Here is a 27,656-nt window from a genome sequence, read left to right on the forward strand (position 1 = left end):
TTGGTCATAGTAGTTAGTTAGAGAATCTTCGAACTGATCATAGAAAAGGAGCAGCGTTAGGGAACAATTTCTGAATGAAGCAAAACACTACACTTCCTACTGTTGACAAAAAGTAATGTAGTTTCACAGTACCTGGTACACTGTGAGCAATACGTGGGCTTCATACTGTTGCAACCAATCGAGCCATTCCTCTTCTGTTTCAATTAGTGAAAAGGCGGTATGGCACTCGGAGCTACAGGTACTGCTTGTTGTTCTGTTGGGTGCACAGTGTCCGTGGCACGGTTCACCAGGAGCTGCGGCACTGTGTTTATCAGTGTAGCGATCTGTTGCGCCTGAAAGTGAAACATCTGTGTTAGCTGCGTTGCATCCATCGCTTGCAGATGTGGAGGCTGAGCAGGGGGTGGGAGAGGTGGTTTGTTCATTTTGGAATAGTCAAGTGCAATAAACAGACATGGCAAGCAACAAAAATAAGCACACGAGCCAAGAAAATTTCCGCAACACTCACCTGAAAACACTGGAGAGCAAAAACACTGTAAGAGACGCTGCTAATACTGTAAACACACCCTTGCAAAGAACAGACAAAGTTGAATAAAGGCGCCAGCAAAACAGAAAAGCTCATGACAAAAAAAAACAGAGACTCTGTGGTGGCTGGTTAACAGGTTGTCACTATAGATTCTTCTTACAAATCGTCGCCAATTTTTATGCCTCTATGCTCGTCGTCGATAAGGAGATTAGGAATCCCACAAACTCGGTTCGCTAGACAAACGATTCATACAAATCATATTAATGAATTTCATTACAAAATGAAAAGAGACAATACTTAACTTTGCAATTATAAGCAAGCAAAGGGTGACATACGAAATAATCAAGTTTCTGCTGTACAGACAATCTTAAGTCGCTGCTGTACAAGTCAATAGTCATGAAACTACTACACTAACGGCCATTAAAATTGCTGCACCAAGAAGAAATGCAGATGATAAACGGGTATTCATTGGACAACATATTATACTTGAACTGACATGTGATTACATTTTCACGCAATTTGGGTGCATAGATCCTGAGAAATCAGTACCCAGAACAACCACCTCTGGCCGTAATAACGGGCTTGATACGTCTGGGCATTGAGTCAAACAGAGCTTGGATGGCGTGTACAGATACAGCTGCCCATGCAGATTCAACACCGTACCACAGTTCATCAAGAGTAGTGACTGCCGTATTGTGACGAGCCAGTTGCTTGGCCACCATTGACCAGACGTTTTCAATTGGTGATACATCTGGAGAATGTGCTGGGCCAGGGCAGCAGTGGAATATTTTCTATATCCAGAAAGGCCCGTACAGGACCTGCAACATGCGGTCGTGCATTATCCTGCTGAAATGTTGGGTTTCGCAGGGATCGAATGAAGGGTAGAGTCACGGGTCGTAACACACCTGAAATGTAACGTCCACTGTTCAAAGTGCCGTCAATGATAACAAGAGGTGACCGAGACGTGTAACCAATGGAACCATGCCATTACGCCAGGTGATACGCCAGTATGACGATGACGAATACACGGTTCCAATATGCGTTCATCGCGATGACGCCAAACACGGATGCGACCATCATGATGCTGTAAACAGAACCTGGATTCATCCGAAAAAATGACGTTTTGCCATTCGTGCACCTAGGTTCGTCGTTGAGTACACCATAGCAGGCGTTCCTGTCTGTGATGCAGCGTCAAGGGTAACCGCAGCCATGGTCTCCGAGCTGATAGTCCATGGTGCTGCAAACAACGTCGAACTGTTCGTGCAAATGGCTATTGTCTTGCAAACGTCCTCATCTGTGGACTCAGGGATCGAGACGTGGCTGCACGATCCGTTACAGCCATGCGGATAAGATGCTTGTCATCTCGACTGCTAGTGATACGAGGCCGTTGGGATCCAGCACGGCGTTCCGTATTACCCCCCTGAACACGCCGATTCCATATTCTGCTAACAGTCATTGGATCTCGACCAACGCGAGTAGCAATGTCGCGATACGATAAACCGCAATCACGATAGGCTACAATCCGACCTTTATGAAAGTCGGTAACGTGATGGTACGCATTTCTCCTCCTTACACGAGGCATCACAACAACGTTTCACCAGGCAACGCCGGTCAACTGCTGTTTGTGTATGAGAAATCGGTTGGAAACTTTCCTCACGTCAGCACGTTGTAGGTGTCACTACCGGCACCAGCCTTGCGTGAATGCTCTGAAAAGCTGACAATTTGCATATCACAGCATCTTCTTCTTGTTTGTAGCACGTCATCTTCGTGGTGTAACAACTTTAATGGCCAATAGTGTATTAAACTGTACCGCGACCAGTCGGGCGAGGCGCTTATGTCCTCTTTGCATAGAGACCGCTGCTGCCGCGTTCTTGTTCTGCGATCAATCTGTCTGAATGATCGCAGATTATGGTGGCCCGGAAGCTCGACGTGAGCACTTTGGAAACTGCACGACTTGTCGGATGTTCGAGGACTGCTGTGGTGAGCGTTTTCAACACGTGGCGAAATCAAAGTGAAACCACGTTCGGATGTCGTGGGATTGGTAGGCACCCCTCGATACAGGTGTTGGACGTCGTAGGCCGGGCTTACTTCATCCTCATTCTTTCGAATCTCAGGTTCATCTGGCTTTGACATTCTGTAAGTAGTAATGGTAAAAACCGAAGGGAACAAACATTAATTTTCAGTTGAGCCAACCGTCATACTCGGATCTTGGCACGATGCGACTTACCAAGGTAATTCTAATTACAACGTATTGTATTGTCAGGGTTAGTTGCCAGTGTAGAATGACGTTATAGCCAAAAATGTTGACAGTGTCAACGGACAAATATTTTCATCCGCTGCGGCCAGCCATTTCTGCGTCCACTGACCCAGTTTGCCGACTGTATAATGGAACTGGTGACAATGTCAAATGTTCATATGTGTGTGAGTTCTCAAGGGATCAAACTGCAGAGGTCATCGGTCCCTAGACACTACTTAAACTAACTGAAACTCACCTATGTTAAGAACAACACACACACCCATGCCCGAGGGAGGACTTCTCGAACCTCCGGCGGGAGGGGCCAGATGACAATGTCAACCCGTCAGATTTCGTTGAAGCACTTGCAAACATTGCAGGGTGCTCAGATATAGATGCAAATGACGTTAATGTAGGGCTGATTTGTGATGGCGATATTATGGCTGTTTGTCTTTAGAAGTGACGCTGGTGACACTGCGGTAGCTGACGAAGTTGACTACTGATTCTAGAAACACTATGACACATACAGAGGCGGCAAAATAATGGTTTATTTGCAGGACCAGATGAAAATGACTTCGGCCGAAATAATGATTGTCAAACGCCTGCGTAATAGTCCTGCACGTAAACGAAACACGAACCTGTTTCAAAAGAAACTTACTGATTATTTCGGGGTATTAATTTCACTGTTTATTTTTTTTTCAGTATCCTACCAGAATATGTTAAAAAAAATGGACACTTTGAGTGCTCCCAAGAAAACAATTATGTGTGTGTTATACCATCTAACCAGGGTTAAACTTTTTCTGAATTTCCGTATTAATCGGGTAATCCAGGTAATCTAGTCCGGATAAACAAGGTTCCACTATAAGACATTTCCCCAATACACTTCGGCCAGCCGGCAGGTAACGGTTATTGTACACCTCGGTTTGGTCTGTCACCGTTAGGTTGTTCTTCTCGAACACTGATGGATACTTATATTTCGGACCGCTAAATGGTTCAAATGACTCTGAGCACTGTGGGACTTAAAATCTGACGTCATCAGTCCTTTAGAACGTAGGCCTACGTAAACCTAACGAACCAAAGGACATGACACACATCCACGACCGAGGCAGGATTCGAACCTGCGACCATAAATGTCGCGCGGTTTCAGACTAAAGCGCCTAGAACCGCTCGGCCACAGGGGTCGCCCTCGGACCACTGAGCGGCGTAAGATTCCGCAGAAAAGACGCGAAATATATCAGAATATCAGGATACCTCTTTGTTTGTATGTGTGCAGCACTTTTCATTGTTCTATCCCCTCAAAATTCTGGGTCACCAGATCTCGTCAGTTGTCGCTGGTCAGAAGACATACTTACTGCACCAATAACGGAACGTGTTACTCCTCATTCATACTTCTTACTTCCAGTTTATCAATGATTCGCGTCCGGTTGGATTTGGCCATGGAGTGTGAAGATCGACTGTAGGCAGTTTCTGCCGATATCCAGGCGTCATATGCCCTCTCATACAGAGAACATGGCCTTCATCAAGCGATGGGCTTTCATTTACTGTAGCCCTGTAGAGAGGACGATTAACGCTAATCTTCCTTTAAGGAAGACTATTTTCAGGTAGCTGCTCACACTAAGAGCCATTTTAAGATGTCGAGGAATGCGGCAGGTGGTTGCAAGTTGGGTCTATCAACTCGTGGAATTCTGAAAGCACTGGGATAAAATATTTGTGGACGACAGTTTTGAGGATATCTTGGCGAACATCAGGGTACCAGATTTCTGCTCACACAAAAAGCAGCTTTAGGAGTATAGGATTTGTTCTAAATGTTCGAGACTGTCTTAGGTCCAAATAGTAGTCGGACTGGACAGATTCCAGAAAGGAACTTTGCCTTCTGTAAGGATGTATGTAGAAGGATTTATGTCATCTGATGAAGCCGTCAAACAAGAAGATGAAAATACGGTGAGAACTGCATTACTCTGCCAGATTATGTGTGTTGGAATTCGCACAGTCTTTATACATCAAAAGCAGTTGCCAGTAGTTTCATTCATCCCTGTTGGCTTGTTAGCCAATCATGAGTTTCTGGTTCTTGAAAGAGAATAATTCGCTTCAGTTTCATCATTCGGTCGTATCCAAAGTTGTTATAATGGGATTACAAGAGGCCAGCAATGTCTGCAAACTTCCTGGAAAATTCTGAATACACAGTCTGTGGAGAAATTCAGTTAACATAGTTCGCAGCATACTTTACGTTATAATGCCATCTAAATTGAACAATTTCTCCGGTAAACTTTATCGATTGTAACAAACTAATCAAGCGACCTTCAGACACTTTTGGGCGTATGTAGTTCTTTGAGAAAAGCGGCGTTAAATTACCAAACGTGCGTGGACGTTGAGGGACATGTCTGATCAAGCAATATTTACAATATGGAAATGTCAGTACTATTTAAGGTTTGAATGTACTGTAAAATCCCCAAATTTTGAGAACAGCGCGACTAACAATTAATAAAAAATAGAATATTGTAACTCACATGGAAGAAAGATAAAACATTGTTTTTCATCAACCTCAGACGAAAACCAAAATATCAACTACGTACTGAATTTGTAACATAAGGGGAAAAGGTGAAGGCCGAAGGAAATAATAGAAGACTGAATGAGTAGATACTACTGTAGCAGGTCATGGTATCGGAAAATAAAAGACAAACACACACTCTACATTCGGTAGTAGACCGGCATGACTTGGTTCATATGATAGTAAACAACAAGTTATTTTCTTGAAAAACTCTGCGCCTATCGAAGTTGGCAGATGACTCCATTGTTAAACTGTACGTGGTAACATACGATAAAAAACTATGGAGTTTAAATAGTATATAAAGAACAGTTTGTCGAGTCCTTCAGCATGTTCTTCAGGCTAAGGCGTAAGACATTCACATTTTAACAGGGCAACCCTGGGTTACAGCTGGAAATACAGTATTCCTCATTCAGCCAACACTTAGTCGACCAAGAGGATGCACGGTGGAGCACTGCAGGTGAGTACCCTACCCGCGTGGCCTTCACTCAGCTGCGGTGTGCAAGAGCTTTGCACATCTTGGCGGAAGTTGGCGAAGATGACCGTCGCTACCTCCCCTTCTGACACAGCCGCCTACGCGGCTTGCATAGTCACGCGGAACTCTGTGCGCGACGGCCACAAAATCGCAGTGTTTGGAACTCGATGTACCACTAAGCCTTGCACTGTCTTGTGACGTAGCTAAATTCCATGTATACTTAGCTGCCTGGACGGGGCCACACGTCAGCTGAGTCACTACTGAGGACTGCTCGCCGCGTAGAACCGAGTGGAACCGATCCCCAATTGGGGATAGCTCGTGATAGGGAACTCAATCGGCTTCGCCAGGCGCATGCAGTGTTCTCGTGCTGCGCTTTCTTGGTTCCTGTAGGCCAGATTCATTTACGAGAAACTGAATTGGTGACAACAACCCAGTACCTTGCAGCTCCACATTTTTTTCTGACGATAGTGACAAAGAATCGTGAAATACACTGCGTGAGATACTAAATGTTTTGGAGAAAGAAATTTATCTTCGCCGATTCAGCTGACACCCACTCAAGGTGTGTGTCAAAGCGGGTCCAAGATGCATATATTTAATTCCATGGAAACCCAGATTTGTGCGGTAATGAAATCAGGTAACCTAAGACCTCTCCATGTATTCTTATACAGTACATTCGGGAGTGCTGGGGCTGTGCAATGTCATGTAGAAGAAACAGGTGGCCCGTAGTGTGCTGTAGATATCAAAGGCCTGCATGGCATTGGACTTTAGTTTTCGATGGCAGAAGATTCCAGGCCTTTCAGGGTCACATTCTGTATAACGTAAAATCAAACAATGAAAAATCCTGGCCTCTAGCTTCAACGGCGACAGACTGTAGTCCTGTGTGTGTATGAGAGCTGCGTTTGCGTTGTGTGGGTGTATATGATGTCTATTTTCGACGAAGGTCACTTTCTGACAGTATTTTTGTTGTGCCTGTCTGTGGCTCAGCATTTCCACTATATAGTTTGTGTAATGAAAACATCTCCCACATGTGAACGTCTCTAAAATCTGCTAGAATGATGCCCTATTGCTTATCGATATGTATAAACATTCGAGTGTACCAACAAGCGAATACATCAAGCGTCCGTTGACAATCTTCTGGTGTTCATACTAATTCCTTTGCCGTCATGGTTCAGATTCTGTACTACACAGAGAGCAGGTGTTCCTTGATGGTTTGATTGTAGTCGATTGTTAGTATCGAGCTTTCAGTCTATGTGAGATTTGTCGCACCTGCAGAAAATGATCCTGATAGTGGTGCTTTACTTATAATCGTGGTAGTCAAGGTGCAAAATGGAAAGGGCAACGTCTGTACGATAGTCCGAAGTGCCAGGCACTGACGTAAGATCTGTCCGTGAAGAAATACATTAATACGGGCCACCTTCGTCATTCTGAGCTATCCATCTCACTGACACTCCGTATCGTTCGATGTTACGTCACAAATCCCGCTGAAAAATAGCGTTTGACGAGGTAACACTTCGAAAACTACTATCTTTAATGCGATGGCTCATTTGTGTAGACGTAATTCAGCCACGCTGCTCTCTCTCTCTCTCTCTCTCTCTCTCTCTCTCTCTCTCTCTCTCTCTCCTGTGAGTGAGTGTATGTGTGTGTGTGTGTGTGTGTGTGTGTGTTCTGCGTTTCATTTTCCTATTTTTCTTCGGTTGCTGCTTGCTGAGTCGGTTACATTGGCCACATTGCTGTACACTAAGATTTGCATTCGGTTCCTTCTGCAGTACACCAACGACTAATTAGTCGTGTGTGTGTGTGTGTGTGTGTGTGTGTGTGTGTGTGTGTGTGTGTGTGTGAGGTGGTGGCGGGGGGGAGGGGAGGGAGTGCTTTCAATTTTTGTGTATTAGGTCTGACTAGACTGAATTATCTCTGGAGTGAACCGAACTACAATGAGGTGGCAAAACACATGAGATAGCGATACGCACATATACAGATGATGGTAGTTTCATAAAAAAATGTAAATGTCGTGTGACTAGGGCCTCACGTCGGGTAGACCGATCACCGGGTGCAAGTCTTTCGATCAGACGCCACTGTGGCGACTTGCGGGTTGATGGGGATGAAAAGATGATGATTAGGACAACACAACACCCATTCCATGAGCGGACAAAGTCTCCGACCCAGCCGGGAATCGAACCCGGGCCCTTAGGATTGATATTTGTCGCGCTGACCCAATTTGTCAACAAGACACTTTTCAAGAAGGTGGGGGCTGTACAGTGGTATGGGCTGTGTTTACATGGAATGGACTGGGTCGTGGTTGTCAGGTTACTTGGAAACCATTTCCAGCCGTTCCAAACAATGCCTAAATTTTTATGGATTATAGTGTGCTGTGTAAACGGGCCACAATTGTTCGCAACTGGTTTTAAGAACATTCTGAGCGTTTCGAACGAATGATTTGGCCGCCAGGATCACCCCATGTGAATTCAATCGAACATTTATGTGACATCATCAAGAGCTCAGTTATGGCATAAAATCCTGCACCTTCGCAATTGCGAACGGCTGTAGGAACAGCATGACTCAGTATTCATGCAGGAGACGTCCATCGACTGGTTGCCACGCCGAGGTATTGCTCTACTTCGGGCAAAAGTAGGTTCGACACGACATTAGGAGGTATCCAATGACGTCCGTCAGCTCACTGTGCCGGCAAACGTTTACTTACCCATGCGTGCGAGCGTGTTTGTGTGTGTTTGTCTGCGCACTCTACTGCTGAATTCTTTCGAAGTCTGCGTAAACCTTTGTGGTTATATTAAGTCTAATGAGACTGAATTATTATTATAATGAACCGAAGTATTAGAATTAATTAAATATCCACCTTACTGGACACAAAATATTGTTGTTGTTGTCGTCGTCTTCAATCCATGCTAGTGTTTCCTGTGTAGTCTTCTACTTCACTGGGTAGCTGTTGCAATCTATGTCTCATTGCATCTGCTTATTGTACTGAAGACTTGCTATTCTTAGAAAACTATGTTATATAATTTTTTTTGTTATTTGTAAACTAACTTAAACCGTTAATTTTTATAATAACAAATGTGTTTGTGTGTGAAATCTTACGGGACTTAAGTGCTAAGGTCGTCAGTACCTAAGCTTACACACTACTTAACGTAAATTATCCTAGGGATAAACACACACACCCATGCCCGAGAGAGGACTCGAACCTCCGCCGGGATCAGCCGCACAGTCCATGACTGCAGTGCCTTAGACCGCTCAGCTATTCCCGTGCGGCATAATAACCAATGTCACTGTATTGAACAACACCACGGAAAAAGAACCAAGACTATGCAAGAAGCATGCTAATTCAGGAGCAGTATTTTAACTGTGTTTGATGTGAGTTGTATGGTGTATCAGAGAGATTTTAAATTTATTTTTCCGATTATAGCCGATGTATATCAGCATAAAAAAGGGTCGTATCATAAACATGTTATGGTATGGGGAAAGCGTCGAGGGGGCGGGGGGGGGGGGGGGGCAAAGGTCCATCTGACGCGTTAATTCACCCTAGAAATCAGAAAACGATTTCAAACAAATTAACTTTATTGGCAGAGCAAAAACACAAAGCGCTGAAACAGAGGGCGGCATGAAAAATAATTATCTCATATTGGGCGCCGGCGGCCGCTTAGGCTGGGAACATTTTTATCGGGTAGGCGGCGGCTGCCCGCGGCTGTGCTACTGGCAGTGCACGTGCTGCCGATAGGCCGGCGTTACCGCCTGCTGTGGGCTGGCGGAGTGGTGGGGAGGGGGAGAGGTGCCACAGAGGGGGGAGCGACCACGGTGCTCAGCTGCGTGCTGCGCACCCCGCACTGCACGTCGTGTAAGAGCACTGCCTGTGCAAAGGACAGTAAGCAAATAGTGGTTAAACCCCGGCTTCGGCCAAGGATGGTCAGGCACTCATATAAAAGCAAACTATCCATGTATACCACATTTAATCAACCTTTAATGCTTTTATCAACGTATGAATTCAGTTGTAGCTTCACTATACTATCGGGGACATTGTCAATACCGTTAAGCGAATAATGCAGTTGAAAATTCGGTATTGGCATTCAATACGAAGACTTGTTCGATGGAGCTCTCCGCGATGCAGCATTCCTGTACAGTTCTCGTGATCTACCCCTAGTTGAATCTGCCTACTTGAATCTCTTTACTGTCCTCATGCCATGGTCTCCCTATATAACGGACACCCCCACAGTTCCTTCCATTAGTCAACTGAAGGCTCCTTGAAGCTTCAGGATGCGAGATGTGGCTATAAGATAACGAGATTGATGCTGTCATTGAGTAAGAAAGCATGCGCTGAAAATGATCTGAGATGATACTTCGTGGTGGGTCGTACCATACTACTCAGAGCACTGATGACTCAGAGAAAAGGCCATGAACGAACAGAAACTGTAATGCATGAAGCCTTCTCAGTTGAATGCGGCATCTGTGGCGTCTGTAAACAAATCAAATCGGCGGCGGCCTTAGTTTGTGTAAGAGCTGTTATTTTGTTTTGCCGGAAAATCGTAAGTGTAGTGAAAAGTCTGTGTTGCATTCCTTTCATGTTAATTTCTTAAATTTGTTGTCATTTACGGCATACATTCCACTTCTAAATTTACTATGGTGTTTCTGACTTTATCTGGGAGGAGACTGAGTAGTGGAGCGTGTTACTTTTACACATAATCAAGAACGATCTGTCGCACTACTACACTTTAAAACACAGTTTATATGTAACTCATGTCACACAGTCTCATACGGAACCTACATCCGCTTTCTTTTATATTCTGTATATGATAAGATACTGTCATCCCGCTTCCCTACTGTGTGAAAGAATGAATGAGCAAATGTATTTCTAGTTGCATGCTTGATGGTAGCAGACAAGCCTGTCCGCTAGAGAACAGTAGGACCAACGTCGGAACAGGTAGCTACGCTTTCTAAAAGCAAAGAGGTTTCTATTCTTAGTATGGTCCTGTCTGTCCCTTGTCATGTTGGTATAGGAAGCTGCCTCTCTGGTCACTTCCGTTTTGTATCTGTAAGCACCCTTGGTAGGGGCCCACGGCAGTCTGTCCGCAGCGAGCGTCTGAAGTGGTAAGATTTCCGGCTAGGCGCGTCTCTGCTAAGTCCGTAGGACTATGGATTTCTTAAGTTCAGCCTAACTGAAAATTTAATCACCTTTATTTCAGGTTTAGATATAAAACATCTAATATTATCTTAAACTGCAACGCAGTGTAATTCGAGTGTGAAATTCAGAATATCTTCTAGTAGTTGCTTTGTCATTACTTTGTGAGTAAAGTGTAACCACGTGTTTGATGATCCGTAACTCTGACTAAGATCGTCAATCATAAATGCGAATGTGTGTGAGACTATAACGTCTCGTCTTGACAATATTTTTCAATATAGCAACTTTTCTTTATGTTTAACCCACGTGGGGTGTACTTTGTGAGACCAGTACCACGTGCTAATACAATTGTTTGACCCATCAGGTAAATCGTAAGACGATAGTAACCAGTTCGAGGGTTTTCTTTTGTAAATTGCTTTCACAGACAGTTAGTATGAATTTAGTATACCAGTGTGTGGTAATTTCATGACGGACAGTATTGCGCTACGAACGTAACTTCTTTGGGTGAAAATTGAATCGGTTGGTTGTGGTTCATTTCCTCTTGCATGTGTTTCAACGTTCTTCGTGTGTTATTTTATGAATGCACTGTTGTATGCAGTCTCCCAATCTTGGCTCCATATTTGATGTGTTCTGTAAGATTACAAAGTCACATTTTCACAACCCTAAATAAGGCACCAGTTTAGTTATGAATCAAGTTTAATATGCTGAAATTTTAACAGAACAATGATCAATGTTAAAATAAATGTCCAAATATAAACTGATTTATTCTTTTTATTTAAATTGTCTTTATATATATATATATATATGTGTGTATACTTACTTATCGCGAATGGACCCAGAAGGATCACGCAAAGCTTTCTGACGTCGTTTCTTCCATACTTCTTTCATTAGTTCTCCATGTTTTCTTTTTCTTTCTTCTGTCCATTTTGTTTCTGGTCTCTTTAGTGCTTCCTTCTCCGACAATACAATCCACTTTTCCACCTTATTTCTAAAAGTTTTTCTATCTTTGACATCTTTAAGTTCAATATTTGCTTTTTGTAAATCTAATTTTACTTGGCTAATCCATGGTGTTGTTGATTTGACTTTTTCTATGTAAGTGAGAATTCTGTTGGTGAGTCGTGTGGGGGGAAGTCTAGTGACATGTCCATAAAATTTTAATCTTCGCCTTCTTATGTCTGCTGCCAGGTTTGATATAGTTTCTGTGGTTCTTCTTGATTGTATCCGGTATCCTTCTTCTGTTAATTTTGGACCTAAAATCTTTCTCATAATTTTGTGTTCTTCTTTTAGTATTTTTTCTAAATCACATTTTGTGTGGAGTGTGAGCGTTTCACTAGCATATAGTGCTGCTGGCTTAATTACTGCGCAGTAGTGTCTGATTTTTGTGTTCGAGGAGAAGCATTTTTTATTGTGTATTTCATGTGTCATACCATATGCCCTCTTCATTTTCTGTTGTCTGATCTTCTGTGCAACTTTCTCTCCTCCGGTTGGCTCCAAAATTTCACCTAGGTATTTAAAATGTTTTACTCTATTTATTTTTCCATATTTTGTGTTCAAATTGTGTATATGGAATTTCGTACAGAAAAATTCTGTCTTTTGAAACGAAATTTGTAAACCTACTTTATCCGCGCATTCCTTAAGGATCGCTATTTGTTTGGTGGCGATTTCTTCATCATCTGCAAGTATGGCCAAGTCGTCCGCGAATGCTAAACAAGTTATCTCCACGTTGTCTTTGGTTCTACCAAGATGGATTGGTTTCCAGTAGGATTGATTTTTTAATTCTTTTTCCCATTCCTTAATGACTTTATCCAGGACTATATTAATCAGAAGTGGAGATAGCCCGTCACCTTGACGTACTCCAGTTTATATGAGACAAGGTTCAGAGATTTCTCCCCTGAATTCAACTTTAGATACAGTGTCGGTCAGTGATTCTTTGATAAGCCTTAGTGTTTTGGAGTCAAGTCCAAGTTCCTCTAAAATGTTAAACAAAGATTGCCGGTCAATTGAGTCATAGGCTTTCTTAAAATCTACAAATGTACAAATTATGGGGGCATTTCTAATTGCTTTGTGTTTTAATATTGTCTTTAAATTAAATATTTGTTCTATGCATGAGCGACCGGGGCGGAAGCCGGCTTTATAATCACCAATTTGGCGTTCCAGCTGCTCTTGTGTTCTTTTCAGCAGGCATGTTGAGAGAATTTTGTAGGTGACTTGTAAAAGTGAGATTCCCCTGTAGTTATTGACATTTGTTCTGTCTCCTTTTTTATGTAACGGGTGAATGAGGGCACATTTCCAATCCTCTGGTAATTTTTCTGTTTCCCATATTTTTGTTATTATGTTTGTGAGCTCTTGCAACGTCTTTGGTCCTAGGTTTTTTAATAGCTCTGCAATAATGCCATCTTCGCCAGATGTTCTATTACTTTTTAAGTTTCTAATGTGACATTTGATTTCTTCCTGTGTTGGTGGTAATGAATCCGGTTGAGCGTTGGCACAGATTTCTTTGGGAAACCTTAAACTAGGTTCTGGGCAATTTAGTAGGTTAGAAAAATATTGAGCCAATACTTGACAGTTTTCCTGGTTTGTTAGGGCTAATTTACCATCTGGTTTTCTGAAACATAAATTTTGAGGGATATATCCTCGTATTTTATCTGCGAACGTTCTGTAGAAGTCTCTTGTACTATAGTTTTGGAAATTTTCTTCTATGGCATCCAGTTGTGCCTTTGTGTACTTCCTTTTTGCTTGCCTGATAGATTTTGAAACCTGTTTTCTAACCTCGTTAAATAAATGTAGACTTTCTTGTGATTTTTTACTGTTATATTCTTGAAATGCCTTTTTTCTCCTTTCCAATGCATTTTCACAGTCTGAATCCCACCAAGGGTGTTTGAATTTCTTTTTCAAGGGAATAGTTTCCTTAGCTATTCGCGTGATTTCAGAATGAAATTCTTCCCATGTGTTTGCCCTTTCCTTCTCCCATTCTTCTTTTACTTTAGATTCTTTAATCTTCTTGGTGTCATATTTCTGTATTTCTGTTTTCTTCTGATGACTTCTTCGTGCTGTAAACTTGATTTTAATTCTAGTTAGGTAATGGTCTGAATCAATGTTTGCTCCTCTGCGTACTTGGACGTCGTAAATTTCTTTTTGTACTGGGTATGAAATCGCCACATGATCTATTTGAAACTCGCCAATTTGTTGTATAGGAGATCTCCATGTCTTTTGTTTTCTTGGACATTTTCTTAGAGATGTTGACATTATCTTCAGGTTATTCTGCTTACATAGTTCGACGAGCCTTGTACCATTTTTATTGGTAAATTTATGTGCAGGATATTTGCCTACGGTTTTTTGGTGGATTTTCTCTCTACCAATTTGGGCATTAAAATCGCCGAGTAGAACTTTTGTATCATCTTTTGGAATCTTGGCCATCATATTCTCCAAATTTTCCCAGAATTTTTCTGTTTCTATGGGGTTTTTCTTGTTGTCTCCGTTTATGGGAGCATGAACATTAACCATTGTGTATGTTTTGTTGGCACATTGTAAGCGCATCGTCATTATCCTATTATTTACGGGAGTAACTTCCTTGATGGAGCTGAGCACGCTCTTGTGTATGATAAACGCCATCCCGAGATGGGGGGCTCCTCTTCCGATTCGTTTATCCGTCTTGCTCTTAAAGATGCGATAGTTGCCATATATATATATATATATATATATATATATATATATATATATATATATATATATATATATATATATCCGATTATCGTAAGATGACTTTTAAAAGATTATAATTAGTCTGGTTGGGAATTTGGTAAGCTAGACTGGATACCTGGTGAAACAGTTGTTCAGTAATGCAAGGTTAACTTCCCCAGATAGCTCACAGCTTTTAACCCGCTTTTATTGTCTTGAATATCAGCACCGCTTTCGGAACAAATTAATGCATCAACATTACAGTAGTAATAGAGCAACGAATTGAAGTTTTATGACAAACTTGGAGAAACTGCTGCTGAAAACTTTTACGGCAAGTTGTGTATCGAGAAGACCGAGGCTCAAGCATTTCCAACGTGGGCGGAGAAGGCGCTGAAGGTAACTCACACCCGGGACGCCCACCAACATCAAAAACGGATGAAAATATCGAAGACGTAAGTGATTTCACTCGACCTGACCAGCGGTTGAGTATTTGATCGGTTGCTGAAGATGAAGGAATGGACAAAGAATGCGTGAGGCAAATTTTACAAAACTCATTTAACAGGAAAAAAGTGTGTGCGAAACCTGTGCTGTAAGTTCAAACCACCGTATAAAAGGAAACCTGTGAAAATATTTGCACTGATTCTTTGAAAAATATTGGAAACAATCCTAACAACTTGGAAAAGTAATAACATGTGATGATTCTTGGTTTTTCACATACCATTCGGAAACTAAGCACCAGTTAACGGATTGTAAATGGCTAACTTCACCTAGAGCAAAGAAAGCTCCAATGAGTAAATCGAGATTCAAAGCGATGGTGATTGTCGTTTTTCAATATTCTTGGAATGTGTACCTGTAGGTCAAACTAGTATGTAACATTATTACCTTGAGATGATCGCTCAAATCTGTGAGAAAACAAGAAAAGGAGACAAGCCCAATTGTGCAAGAGCCAGTCAAAGATCCTGCATCATAACAACGAATCGGCTCATATCGCACTGTCTGCTAAGAGGTTTCCAGCTAAGTACAGCATCCCAATTTTAGACTGCACACCTTATTCGCGTGACCTAGCACCGTGTGATTTTTTTTCTATTCCCCAGGCTCAACTCTGCATTAAAACCAAAAAAATATCAGTTCCTTGCAGCAGTGAATGAAAAAGCACAGCGCATCATCAAGCAGCTCACAGAGGAAGATTTCCAGCACTGTTTCCATCATTGGAAAAATCGCCTGGAGCGTTGTAGGAATAGAGGAGGAGAGTTTGTTGAGGGTGACAATCACGAAACACATTGAGGCGACAAAAGTCATTCTATAGAGATATACACTAAACGCATGGCGATAGTCTACCCTATACAACGCATGAAAGGGCAGCACACTGTCGGAGCTGTCATTAGTACTCAGGAGACAAAAGCACCAAAGCCAGTGGGGTGCACCACTCCAAACTCCACCCCGTCCCCGTAGCTCTCAGAAAAAGGAAAATGTATAGTGCATTCAGTTCTTTATCTTTAAGGAAAGCTGTTTGAATATCAGAATTATGCCGATTTTTAACATGGTCGAACATGAAAATGTTTAATATCTACTCACAAGTCACCATTCGTCTTCGAAAATATGAAAAATACATCTTACCCCCAAGTCTAGCCACCCCCCCCCCCCCCCTGTAGTATGGACTGTTGTCAGGTACACTACTGGCCATTAAAATTACTACGCCAAGAAGAAATGCAGATGATAAAAGGGTATTCATTGGACGAATGTGTTATACTAGAACTGACATGCGATTACGTTTTCACGCAATTTGGGTGCATGAATCCTGAGAAATCAGTACCCAGAACAACCACCTCTGGCCGTAATAACGGCCTTCTTACGCCTGGGCATTGAGTCAAACAGAGCTTGGATGGCGTGTATAGATACAGCTTCCCATGCAGTTTCAACACGATACCACAGTTCATCAAGAGTAGTGACTGGCCTATTCTGACGAGCCAGTTGCTCGGCCACCATTGACTAGACGTTTTCAATTGGTGAGACATCTGGCGAATGAGCTGGCCGGGACAGCAGTGGAATATTTTCTGTATCCAGAAAGGCCCGTACAGGACATGCAACATGCGGTCGGGCATTATCCTGCTGAAATGTAGGATTTCTAAGGGATCGAATGAAAGGTAGAGCCACGGGTCGTAACACATCTGAAATGTAACGTCCACTGTTCAAAGTGCTGTCAATGCGAGCAAGACGTGACCGAAACGTGTAACCAATGGCACCCCATACCATAACGCCGGGTGATACGCCAGTATGGCGATGACGAATACACGCTTCCAATCTGCGTTCACCGCGATGACGCCAAACACTGATGCGACCATCATGATGCTGTAAACAGAACCTGGATTCATCCGAAAAAAAGGCGTTTTGCCATTCATGCACGCAGGTTCGTCGTTGAGTACACCATTGCAGGCGCTCCTGTCTGCGATGCTGCGTCTATGGTAACCGCAGCCATGGTCTCCGAGCTGATAGTCCATTCTGCTGCAAACGGCGTCGATTTGTTCGTGCAGATGGTTGTTGTCTTGGAAACGTCCCCATCTGTTGACTCAGGGATCGAGACGTGGCTGCACGATCCATTACTGCCATGCGGATAACATGCCTGTCATCTCGACTGCTAGTGATACGAGGCCGTTGGGATCCAGCACGGCGTTCCGTATTACCCTCCTGAACCCAGCGATACCGTATTCTGCAGTCATTGGATCTCCACCAACGCTAGCAGCAATGTCGCGATACGATACTCCACCATCACGCCGGTCAAGTGCTGTTTGTGTATGAGAAATCGGTTGGAAACTTTCCTCATGTCAGCACGTTGTAGGTGTCGACACCGGCGCTGTGAAAAGCTAATCATTTGGATATCACAGCATCTTCTTCCTGTCGGTTAAGTTTCGTGTCTGTAGCACGTCATCTTCGTGATGTAGCAATTTTAATGGCTAGTAGTGTAATTGACGTGAAAAAGTTTCCCACGTGATCATGACCGCAGGACGGGAATTACTAGACACTGAACGCGGAATTGTAGTCGGAGCTACAAGCATGGACCATTCCATAGCGGAAATCGTTAGGGAATTCAATATCCTGGTATCTACACTCCTGGAAATTGAAATAAGAACACCGTGAATTCATTGTCCCAGGAAGGGGAAACTTTATTGACACATTCCTGGGGTCAGATACATCACATGATCACACTGACAGAACCACAGGCACATAGACACAGGCAACAGAGCATGCACAATGTCGGCACTAGTACAGTGTATATCCACCTTTCGCAGCAATGCAGGCTGCTATTCTCCCATGGAGACGATCGTAGAGATGCTGGATGTAGTCCTGTGGAACGGCTTGCCATGCCATTTCCACCTGGCGCCTCAGTTGGACCAGCGTTCGTGCTGGACGTGCAGACCGCGTGAGACGACGCTTCATCCAGTCCCAAACATGCTCAATGGGGGACAGATCCGGAGATCTTGCTGGCCAGGGTAGTTGACTTACACCTTCTAGAGCACGTTGGGTGGCACGGGATACATGCGGACGTGCATTGTCCTGTTGGAACAGCAAGTTCCCTTGCCGGTCTAGGAATGGTAGAACGATGGGTTCGATGACGGTTTGGATGTACCGTGCACTATTCAGTGTCCCCTCGACGATCACCAGTGGTGTACGGCCAGTGTAGGAGATCGCTCCCCACACCATGATGCCGGGTGTTGGCCCTGTGTGCCTCGGTCGTATGCAGTCCTGATTGTGGCGCTCACCTGCACGGCGCCAAACACGCATACGACCATCATTGGCACCGAGGCAGAAGCGACTCTCATCGCTGAAGACGACACGTCTCCATTCGTCCCTCCATTCACGCCTGTCGCGATACCACTGGAGGTGGGCTGCACGATGTTGGGGCGTGAGCGGAAGACGGCCTAACGGTGTGCGGGACCGTAGCCCAGCTTCATGGAGACGGTTGCGAATGGTCCTCGCCGATACCCCAGGAGCAACAGTGTCCCTAATTTGCTGGGAAGTGGCGGTGCGGTCCCCTACGGCACTGCGTAGGATCCTACGGTCTTGGCGTGCATCCGTGCGTCGCTGCGGTCCGGTCCCAGGTCGACGGGCACGTGCACCTTCCGCCGACCACTGGCGACAACATCGATGTACTGTGGAGACCTCACGCCCCACGTGTTGAGCAATTCGGCGGTACGTCCACCCGGCCTCCCGCATGCCCACTATACGCCCTCGCTCAAAGTCCGTCAACTGCACATACGGTTCACGTCCACGCTGTCGCGGCATGCTACCAGTGTTAAAGACTGCGATGGAGCTCCGTATGCCACGGCAAACTGGCTGACACTGACGGCGGCGGTGCACAAATGCTGCGCAGCTAGCGCCATTCGACGGCCAACACCGCGGTTCCTGGTGTGTCCGCTGTGCCGTGCGTGTGATCATTGCTTGTACAGCCCTCTCGCAGTGTCCGGAGCAAGTATGGTGGGTCTGACACACCGGTGTGAATGTGTTCTTTTTTCCATTTCCAGGAGTGTATATTGTCAAGAGTGTGCCGAGAATACTAAATTTCAGAAAATGCTTCTCTTCACGGACCATGCAGTGGGCCACTGCCATCACTTAACGACCAAGAACAGCGGCGTTTGCTTAGAAATGCCATTGATAGCAGAGAAGCAACACTGCATGATGTAACCGCAAAAGTCAATGTGGGGCGTACGTATCCGTTAGGATAGTGCGGCGAAATTTGGCGTTGATGTGTTATGGTAGCCGACGACTGACGCGGGTGTCTTTGCTAGCAGTACGAAATCGCCTGCTGCGGCTCTCCTGAACTTGTGGGCCGCATCGGTTGTGCACGAAGACAACTGAAAAACCGTGGCCTGGTTAGATGAGACTCGATTTTAGCTGGTAAGAGCTGATGGTAGTGTTCTACTTTGCCGCAGATCACACGAAGCCATGGATCCAAGCTGTCAACAAGACGCTATGTAACCTGGTGGTGGTTGTGTTTCCGTGGAATGGACTGGATCCTCTGGTCCCACTGAACCGATCGTTGACTGTAAATGGTTATGTTAGGGAACTTGGAGACCCAAACAACGATGCGTCTTGTCACCAGACCACAATTGTTCGTGATTGATTTGAAGAACTTTCTGGACAGTTCGAGCGTATGATTTGGCTACCCAGATCGACCGACATGGATCCCACCAACCATTTCTGGGACATAACTGGTAACTCAGTTCGTGCACCAAATTCTGCACCGGCAACACTTTCACAATTACTACGGATGGCTATGGAGGTAGCATGGCTCAATATTTTTCCAGGGGACTTTCAACGACTTGTAGAGTCCATGCCACATCGAGTTACGGCACTACACCGGGCAAAAGGATGCCTAACATGAGGTTAGAAGGTATCCCATGACTTTTGTCACCTCATTGTGCGTATGTTTCTGAAATAAAACGTTTTACGGGAGTAGTCCCATTATTTTGTAGCCACGATTTGTACGTCCTGTCAACTGGCCCATTCTTTCAGTCACGTTGCTTCAGAAATCTCTTTTTTGCCAATTCAGTTCTGTACCTTCCCATTATCTAACTCGACCTTCCCATTTAGTCTTCAGCATACATCTGTAGCACTACATTTCCAAATTTTGTATTCTGTTGTTGTCGGAATTAGTTATTGTCACGTTGCATTTCCGTATAAGGCTCCACTCTAGACAAATATCTTGAAAAAAGATTTCGCTACCCTTACATTTATATTAGATGTTAACAACTTCCTTTTCTTTCAGATATACTTTCCTTGCTATTGTCCGTCTGAATCTTATATTCTCTCTAGTTCGACCATCATCAGTTATGTTGCTGCTCAGCTAACAAACCTCATCTAATAATTTCACTGTTTGAGTTCCTAATCTTATTCCTTTAGCACCACCCGATGTATCTCGAGTACACTCCATTACCCAACTTTTGCTTTTGTGAAAGTTCGTCACATAACCTCTTTCCATGTCACTGCCCCTTTTTAATTTACACTCCTGGAAATGGAAAAAAGAACACATTGACACCAGTGTGTCAGACCCACCATACTTGCTCCGGACACTGCGAGAGGGCTGTACAAGCAATGATCACACGCACGGCACAGCGGACACACCAGGAACCGCGGTGTTGGCCGTCGAATGCCGCTAGCTGCGCAGCATTTGTGCACCGCCGCCGTCAGTGTCAGCCAGTTTGCCGTGGCATACGCAGCTCCATCGCAGTCTTTAACACTGGTAGCATGCCGCGACAGCGTGGACGTGAACCGTATGTGCAGTTGACGGACTTTGAGCGAGGGCGTATAGTGGGCATGCGGAAGGCCGGGTGGACGTACCGCCGAATTGCTCAACACGTGGGGCGTGAGGTCTCCACAGTACATCGATGTTGTCGCCAGTGGTCGGCGGAAGGTGCACGTGCCCGTCGACCTGGGACCGGACCGCAGCGACGCACGGATGCACGCCAAGACCGTAGGATCCTACGCAGTGCCGTAGGGGACCGCACCGCCACTTCCCAGCAAATTAGGGACACTGTTGCTCCTGGGGTATCGGCGAGGACCATTCGCAACCGTCTCCATGAAGCTGGGCTACGGTCCCGCACACCGTTAGGCCGTCTTCCGCTCACGCCCCAACATCGTGCAGCCCACCTCCAGTGGTATCGCGACAGGCGTGAATGGAGGGACGAATGGAGACGTGTCGTCTTCAGCGATGAGAGTCGCTTCTGCCTCGGTGCCAATGATGGTCATATGCGTGTTTGGCGCCGTGCAGGTGAGCGCCACAATCAGGACTGCATACGACCGAGGCACACAGGGCCAACACCCGGCATCATGGTGTGGGGAGCGATCTCCTACACTGGCCGTACACCACTGGTGATCGTCGAGGGGACACTGAATAGTGCACGGTACATCCAAACCGTCATCGAACCCATCGTTCTACCATTCCTAGACCGGCAAGGGAACTTGCTGTTCCAACAGGACAATGCACGTCCGCATGTATCCCGTACCACCCAACGTGCTCTAGAAGGTGTAAGTCAACTACCCTGGCCAGCAAGATCTCCGGATCTGTCCCCCATTGAGCATGTTTGGGACTGGATGAAGCGTCGTCTCACGCGGTCTGCACGTCCAGCACGAACGCTGGTCCAACTGAGGCGCCAGGTGGAAATGGCATGGCAAGCCGTTCCACAGGACTACATCCAGCATCTCTACGATCGTCTCCATGGGAGAATAGCAGCCTGCATTGCTGCGAAAGGTGGATATACACTGTACTAGTGCCGACATTGTGCTTGCTCTGTTGCCTGTGTCTATGTGCCTGTGGTTCTGTCAGTGTGATCATGTGATGTATCTGACCCCAGGAATGTGTCAATAAAGTTTCCCCTTCCTGGGACAATGAATTCACGGTGTTCTTATTTCAATTTCCAGGAGTGTATTTTTCCAGCTTATCATTTGGTGAACCACTCTATCCACGTAACTCAGTGTTCTACTTTATCCACTTTTTTTTTTTTTTTTTTTTTAACAGGATTTGCCAGGAGTTAACAGAAGTTGATATCTATTACACACAGTATAACGTAAGTCACTGGGTCCGCTGCTGGTAAAACGATCGGTGTACCGAATAACTGGTCTTCAGTAGCGTGCCGCCTTCAGCTGGGTGAGAATGAGGCTTCCATCAAGGAGTCCTTACGGTCTGTTACGAAAAATGTTAAAAAAAAAACTTCTGATCTGTACGTGGCTAAGTAAGATATTAGCATGTGGCTAATCTTCATTTGTTTGTAACTGTCATGTGTCAATGACAGTTAGGGTGCTAAGAGATGCATTATTGTTATTCTTTTGAGGCAATATAGAGGGTTGTCAAACTTTTTGGGTCAAATTGAAACTGAGTATATTGAGATACAGAAACAATGCTCGGATAAGAAAATTTGTAGTGTTAAGGGCATACGCAACGCACACAGCAAAACAACAACATAGCTCATAGTAACTTTTCAAAGCGACGACTGCCAGTCTCAGTGCATGTATTCAGACGGTGGATGCAGTTATGGAGACTGTACTCTTTGTCCGCGGAAGGATGTGGTTTCAGCATTACGGTGCACCAGCCCTCTGCGATGTTTATGTTCGCGAGCATCTGAACAACAATTACCCTCATAGTTGCATTGGAGTGAGAGGTCCTGTCCCAACATCAGCGTAATCGCCGGATGTCCTCTTCCTCTGCGGTTGCGTCAAAACGTTGGTTCATGAAACCCGTGTAGAAATGACAGAAGACCTACTTGCTAGGATCCAAACCGTCTGTCTCCTGGCATGAAAGACACCAGAGATCTTTGAGAGAGTGCGGCAAAACTTCATCGGCCGTTGCGATGAATACATTGAGACAGGCGATCGTCACTTTGAACAAATACTATGAGCTACATCGTGGTTATGCGGTGTACGCTGTGTACGTCCATAACACAATAAATACGAATTTCTGACCATTGGTTACCTATCTCAATATAGTCGGTTGTGGACCTCCTATCACCAGTTTTAATTTGATTCAAAACTGTTGGGACTACCCGCATTTATTCGTAATATAACCTGTGGTGACTATCATTGTAGTCGAGGTTTTCGTGGAGCAAGTCAGTAACGCTTTGTTCCACCTCTGGCCTTTATGCAACAAACTATTCGCCTTATCATTAGTGATACAGGTGTCGGGTGTCCTCCTGAGGGATTTCGTGGCAAATAATGTGCAACTAGAGCGTTAGATCGTCAAGTTCCCGGGGTGGTTGGAGGGCTGTGGAGGGATCTGTTCATAATGATCCAAATGTTCTTAAGGGAGAGAAATCCGGCAATCTTGCTGATCAAGGTATGGTTTGACAGGTAGTAGTAACTCTCACCTTGTGCAGACAACCATTATCTTGCTGAAATGTAAGCCCAGGACGACTTCCCACGAAAGGCAACAAAACGGGACGCAGAATATCATGGACATACCGCTGTGCTATAAGGGTGCTGTGGATGACTAGTAAAGGGGTCCTGCTATTAAATGAAATGGCACATCAGGCCATCGCTGCTGGCTGTCGGGTCGTATGGCCGACGAGATTCTGGTCAATATCATCCATTCGCTGTCCGGGGCGTCTCCAGACACGAAATTCGGCTTAAAATCTCACTGAGTGGAGTAGAATTGTCTTCAGTGACGAGTCCCGCTTCGAAATGATCCACGATAACCACTGAAGACGTGTCTTGAGATGCCCCAGGTAGCGGTAGGACACCAACCTGACTGTCGCCCGCCATAATGCCCGAACATCGGGAGTGATGGTCTGGGATGTCATTTCATGTCATAGCAGGACCTCTTTGATTGTCATCCGCGGCACCCTTACAGCACAGTGGTACGTCGACGATATTCTACGTCCTGTTTTGTTTTGCCCTTCCTGGAAATCCTTCCTAGGCAGCAAGATAATGCACGTCCATACATGGCGATAGTTTCTGTTGCGTATTCCGTGCTTGCGAACCCCTTCCTTGGCCACCAAGTTTGCCGGATCGCCAACTGAGAAAGTTTGGAGCGCTATGGGAGGGTCTTCCAACCAGCTCGGGATTTTGATGATCTAATGCCAGCTGGACACAACATAGAACGATACCCCCAGGAGGAGAACCAACAACTCTAGCGATGTGACAAACCGAAGAATTGCTTGTTTAAGGGCCAACGATTGAGAAATGCGTTATTGACTTGCTATGTTTGTGAATTCTTTTCTCGTGAATAAATTATCCAATTGTTCTAGAACTGTAGTCATTTATTTCTCTGCAGATGCACGTTGCGTCTAGAGAGTTTCGTACCATTTGGATAATGCCTTCTTGCTACCCCGGTTCTTTTCATTTTGGTCTTTCAGTGCATTTGATCGAAGTTACATTGTGTCTCCTCTTTGTACGAGAGTCGTTCTTCGAAAGTAGCCATTTTTATTCAAGAATCGTAACACTCCTGTTCCCCGTCGTCAATTTATGAGCAGCCAGGCAACTTTATTAAGTCAAGTTTGGATTACTATCGTTGCGAGGTGGTTGTTATTTCGGGGAATTTATTCATGTGGCATCTCACTATGCCGATAACTTGTACTCGGTACGTCTAGATTACTACGGGCCAATTGGTCAACAAATCTCATTTTGCCAAGAATAGTAAGCGCCTTAAGGATAAAAGATGTCCGGCAGAACAGTTTCGAACGATGAATGAGTATCTTAATGCTTTTTCTGCGTTTTCACATATGTCTATCATTGTATATGTTTAATTCATGCTCATTGCGCAGCAATAAGGAAGGAACATGGGTCATTTATGTGCTAGCGGTAGTGTCCCGTAAACACAGAATCATAATTATCAATATTATTTAGTCGTCGTCGTTGTCATATTTGGCGTCAGAGCCCACTCCGCTATTTAGTCTTACAGTGTAGGGGTCTAACATACTATAAGACACGTTGAACAGTGAAAATATAATACGTTCCTGCAGGTATTACATAAGTTTATCGTGATCCTAAAATTCTGATAACGACAGTGCAACTGAACAGTTAACACAAATGTGCTAAGAGCCTTTGAACCCCTTGATGTCAGTATATCCAGTGGAACCACTACATCTGCAACGCTACATAATATTAAACGGTGTTTCTCTCTATTCGATGAGTCGACGCGGTGAGAATATTAGTGTCAACAATTTCTGTAATACTCAACAGTGCTTTGCTCTACGAAGGGTTTCAGAGTTATAAGTTGTGTGCTGGTGTTCAGAAAAACTAATACCAGTCGGCAGTACCAGCAAATGAAAGATTTCACTTTAAGACTTGCAAGTGGTACTAATACAAGATAAAAAGGAAGAAAATTAGGAAGTAGTAACACTTATGGAATAAGACACCTCTAACTAAAGCACTACAATACTATTAGGTCCTCCCGTCTGGCTAGTGAAGTATATATTCAGAGAGTGATAATCAAAGGAGTGGCGTCCGAGGGCGTGAATTAGAGACAACTGAATCTAGCACAGCGTCTATCAGATTCATCATATCGTATCTTAGACAGGCTTTATACATAGACAGTTCACAAATTTCACGTGGCTGGAAGTAACACACTTCTTGCACACTGCAGTAACCTTGTCTTCAGCTGTACCTTCAACACGTTGGGAGTAACCTCACATTTCTAGACGAGATCAATGAATGCCTTTTCATTAGGATCGAGCAATGCATCAACGATGTAGCATGGTTCTTAGTTTTCCTCACGATTACGCCGTGATGCAGAGTATTTACAGTTTCTTCATTTTGCTGCGGAAAAACCTGGTGTTTGTTATTGTTTGAACAGTACAGTTCATATTTAATAACGTAGTCCCCTTATTTTCTCTCAAATTCAACAAGTTCGCAATTGCTTATAATAAGGAACCAAAATACGAGATTCTTGCACACAGTTTCGCTTCCTTTTCAATATTACAATTTGTTTACTTATTGCTGATGTATGTGCATATTTGTGTGGCGAAATTTTCAGTTACATCTAAGTTCGCAACCACAATACATGGAATTAAAATACATTACTAATGTGTTTGGGTTTATAAGTTTTGTAGTGTAGTTTACCCGAATTTTGTAGATAACTGTTGAATGTAATCTGATCACGCATGTCAGTCGCTCAGTGTGAAAAGGACTGAACTTTTTGATTGTACGAATGTTGTGAGCCTGAGAGGGAAAGGAATAGTTTAAATGAGTTTTGACATTTGACAGTGAAGGTTTCGTTGCGTCAGCCTCCTGGACTGAGCTTTGAACGGTTTGTGTCGACAGTGAACGTGGTGGACGGGGAGGTGCTGACCATCACCAAGGTGAGCCGGCTGCACATGGGCGCCTACCTGTGCATCGCCTCCAACGGCGTGCCGCCCTCCATCAGCAAGAGGGTGCTGCTGCGAGTGCAGTGTAAGTAGACTCACCGCCAGCTCTGCCGCCAGCCGCATGCGCTTTCTGCAGCGTCGCTGTCTGCTCTATCTGTCTGCTGTCTGCGAAGGCACGCGTAGGGAAAGCAGGGTAACGCAAAACAAATCCTTCGGGTGCTATCCCCCAATTTTTGCCTGCCTCTGAGAAGAATAATAACTTTGGATAACAATCTTGAGGTTGACGCTTTTTAGTCCGTGTTTGCTTTAACAATAACATATGTTTTTGGGTGGGGGTCATCCTTTACCAAAACACAATTTTGTTTTGTATCCCAGACATGTTTCCATGCAGTTGAGGCATCATCAGTGTTTTTTTTTTTATTATTATTATGGCTGTTCAACATAAAGAATGTTCTGTACTCTTTCAGTACATACAAATAATTAGTTTCTAAATAGTAATTACAAATTTTTAATGCGCTCATAAAATGGTTTATTCATTCCTTCTTACTACATGGTGTGGTTTTCCTGCTGTATTACGTTTTTACAGTGTCTGTGTTCCTTTATAGTTTGTCACCTGCAACTACGTACAACTTAATGGCAAAACATTTACACAAAAATTACGATTTCTAAACTGTTATGGCTATGCCTGAGATTAATAGTTTATGTGAAAGATTGTGTGTTTGTATGTGTATCTATTTGCATTATGTTTCACTTACAGTTTCCTATTTCGTCATCTTCTTCGTTGTCAAGTTGTGTATTGAGTTGTCACTCTGTCACCGTTTACCATCTTTTGAATTTTCAAAACAACCGCCAATCACATCTTCAACTGTTCCTCTGTCCGCCATCTTGTTTTTACACCTTCAACTGTTCCACTGTCCGCCATCTTGTTATCACAGGTGGTAAACAGTGACAGTGACAGAGACAACTCAATACATAGAACTTGACATTGAAGAAGATGCCGAAAAAAGAAACCGCAAGTGAAACATAATGTAAATAGATAGACACACACACACACACACACACACACACACACACACACACACAAGCTTTCACATTAATTATTAATCTTAGGCGTAGCCATAACAGTTTAGAAATCGTAATTTTTGCATAAACGTTTTGCCTACATTAAGTTGTATATAGAACTGAAGTTAGATGGATCAAAAATTGTTTGGACACTCCTGACTTTTTTATTTGATTGCATGAAAAGGTATTATACAGGTTTACCTGGAAGTTCATTAGTATTCGAGGA

General features: G+C 44.2%; 1 protein-coding gene across 1 annotated transcript in view; it reads left to right on the forward strand.

Annotated features, from left to right (window-relative positions):
• Positions 1–27,656, forward strand: part of LOC126454999 (lachesin-like) — a 1,180,169-nt gene that overhangs the window by 904,155 nt on the left and 248,358 nt on the right. Inside the window, exon 7 of the mRNA XM_050091142.1 lies at positions 26,325–26,453. Within this exon, the coding sequence (XP_049947099.1) occupies positions 26,325–26,453 (129 nt within the window). The remainder of the gene's footprint in view (positions 1–26,324; positions 26,454–27,656) is intronic.

Source organism: Schistocerca serialis, chromosome 1 (assembly GCF_023864345.2).
Source record: "Schistocerca serialis cubense isolate TAMUIC-IGC-003099 chromosome 1, iqSchSeri2.2, whole genome shotgun sequence".
NCBI classification, from domain to species: Eukaryota; Metazoa; Arthropoda; class Insecta; order Orthoptera; family Acrididae; genus Schistocerca; species Schistocerca serialis.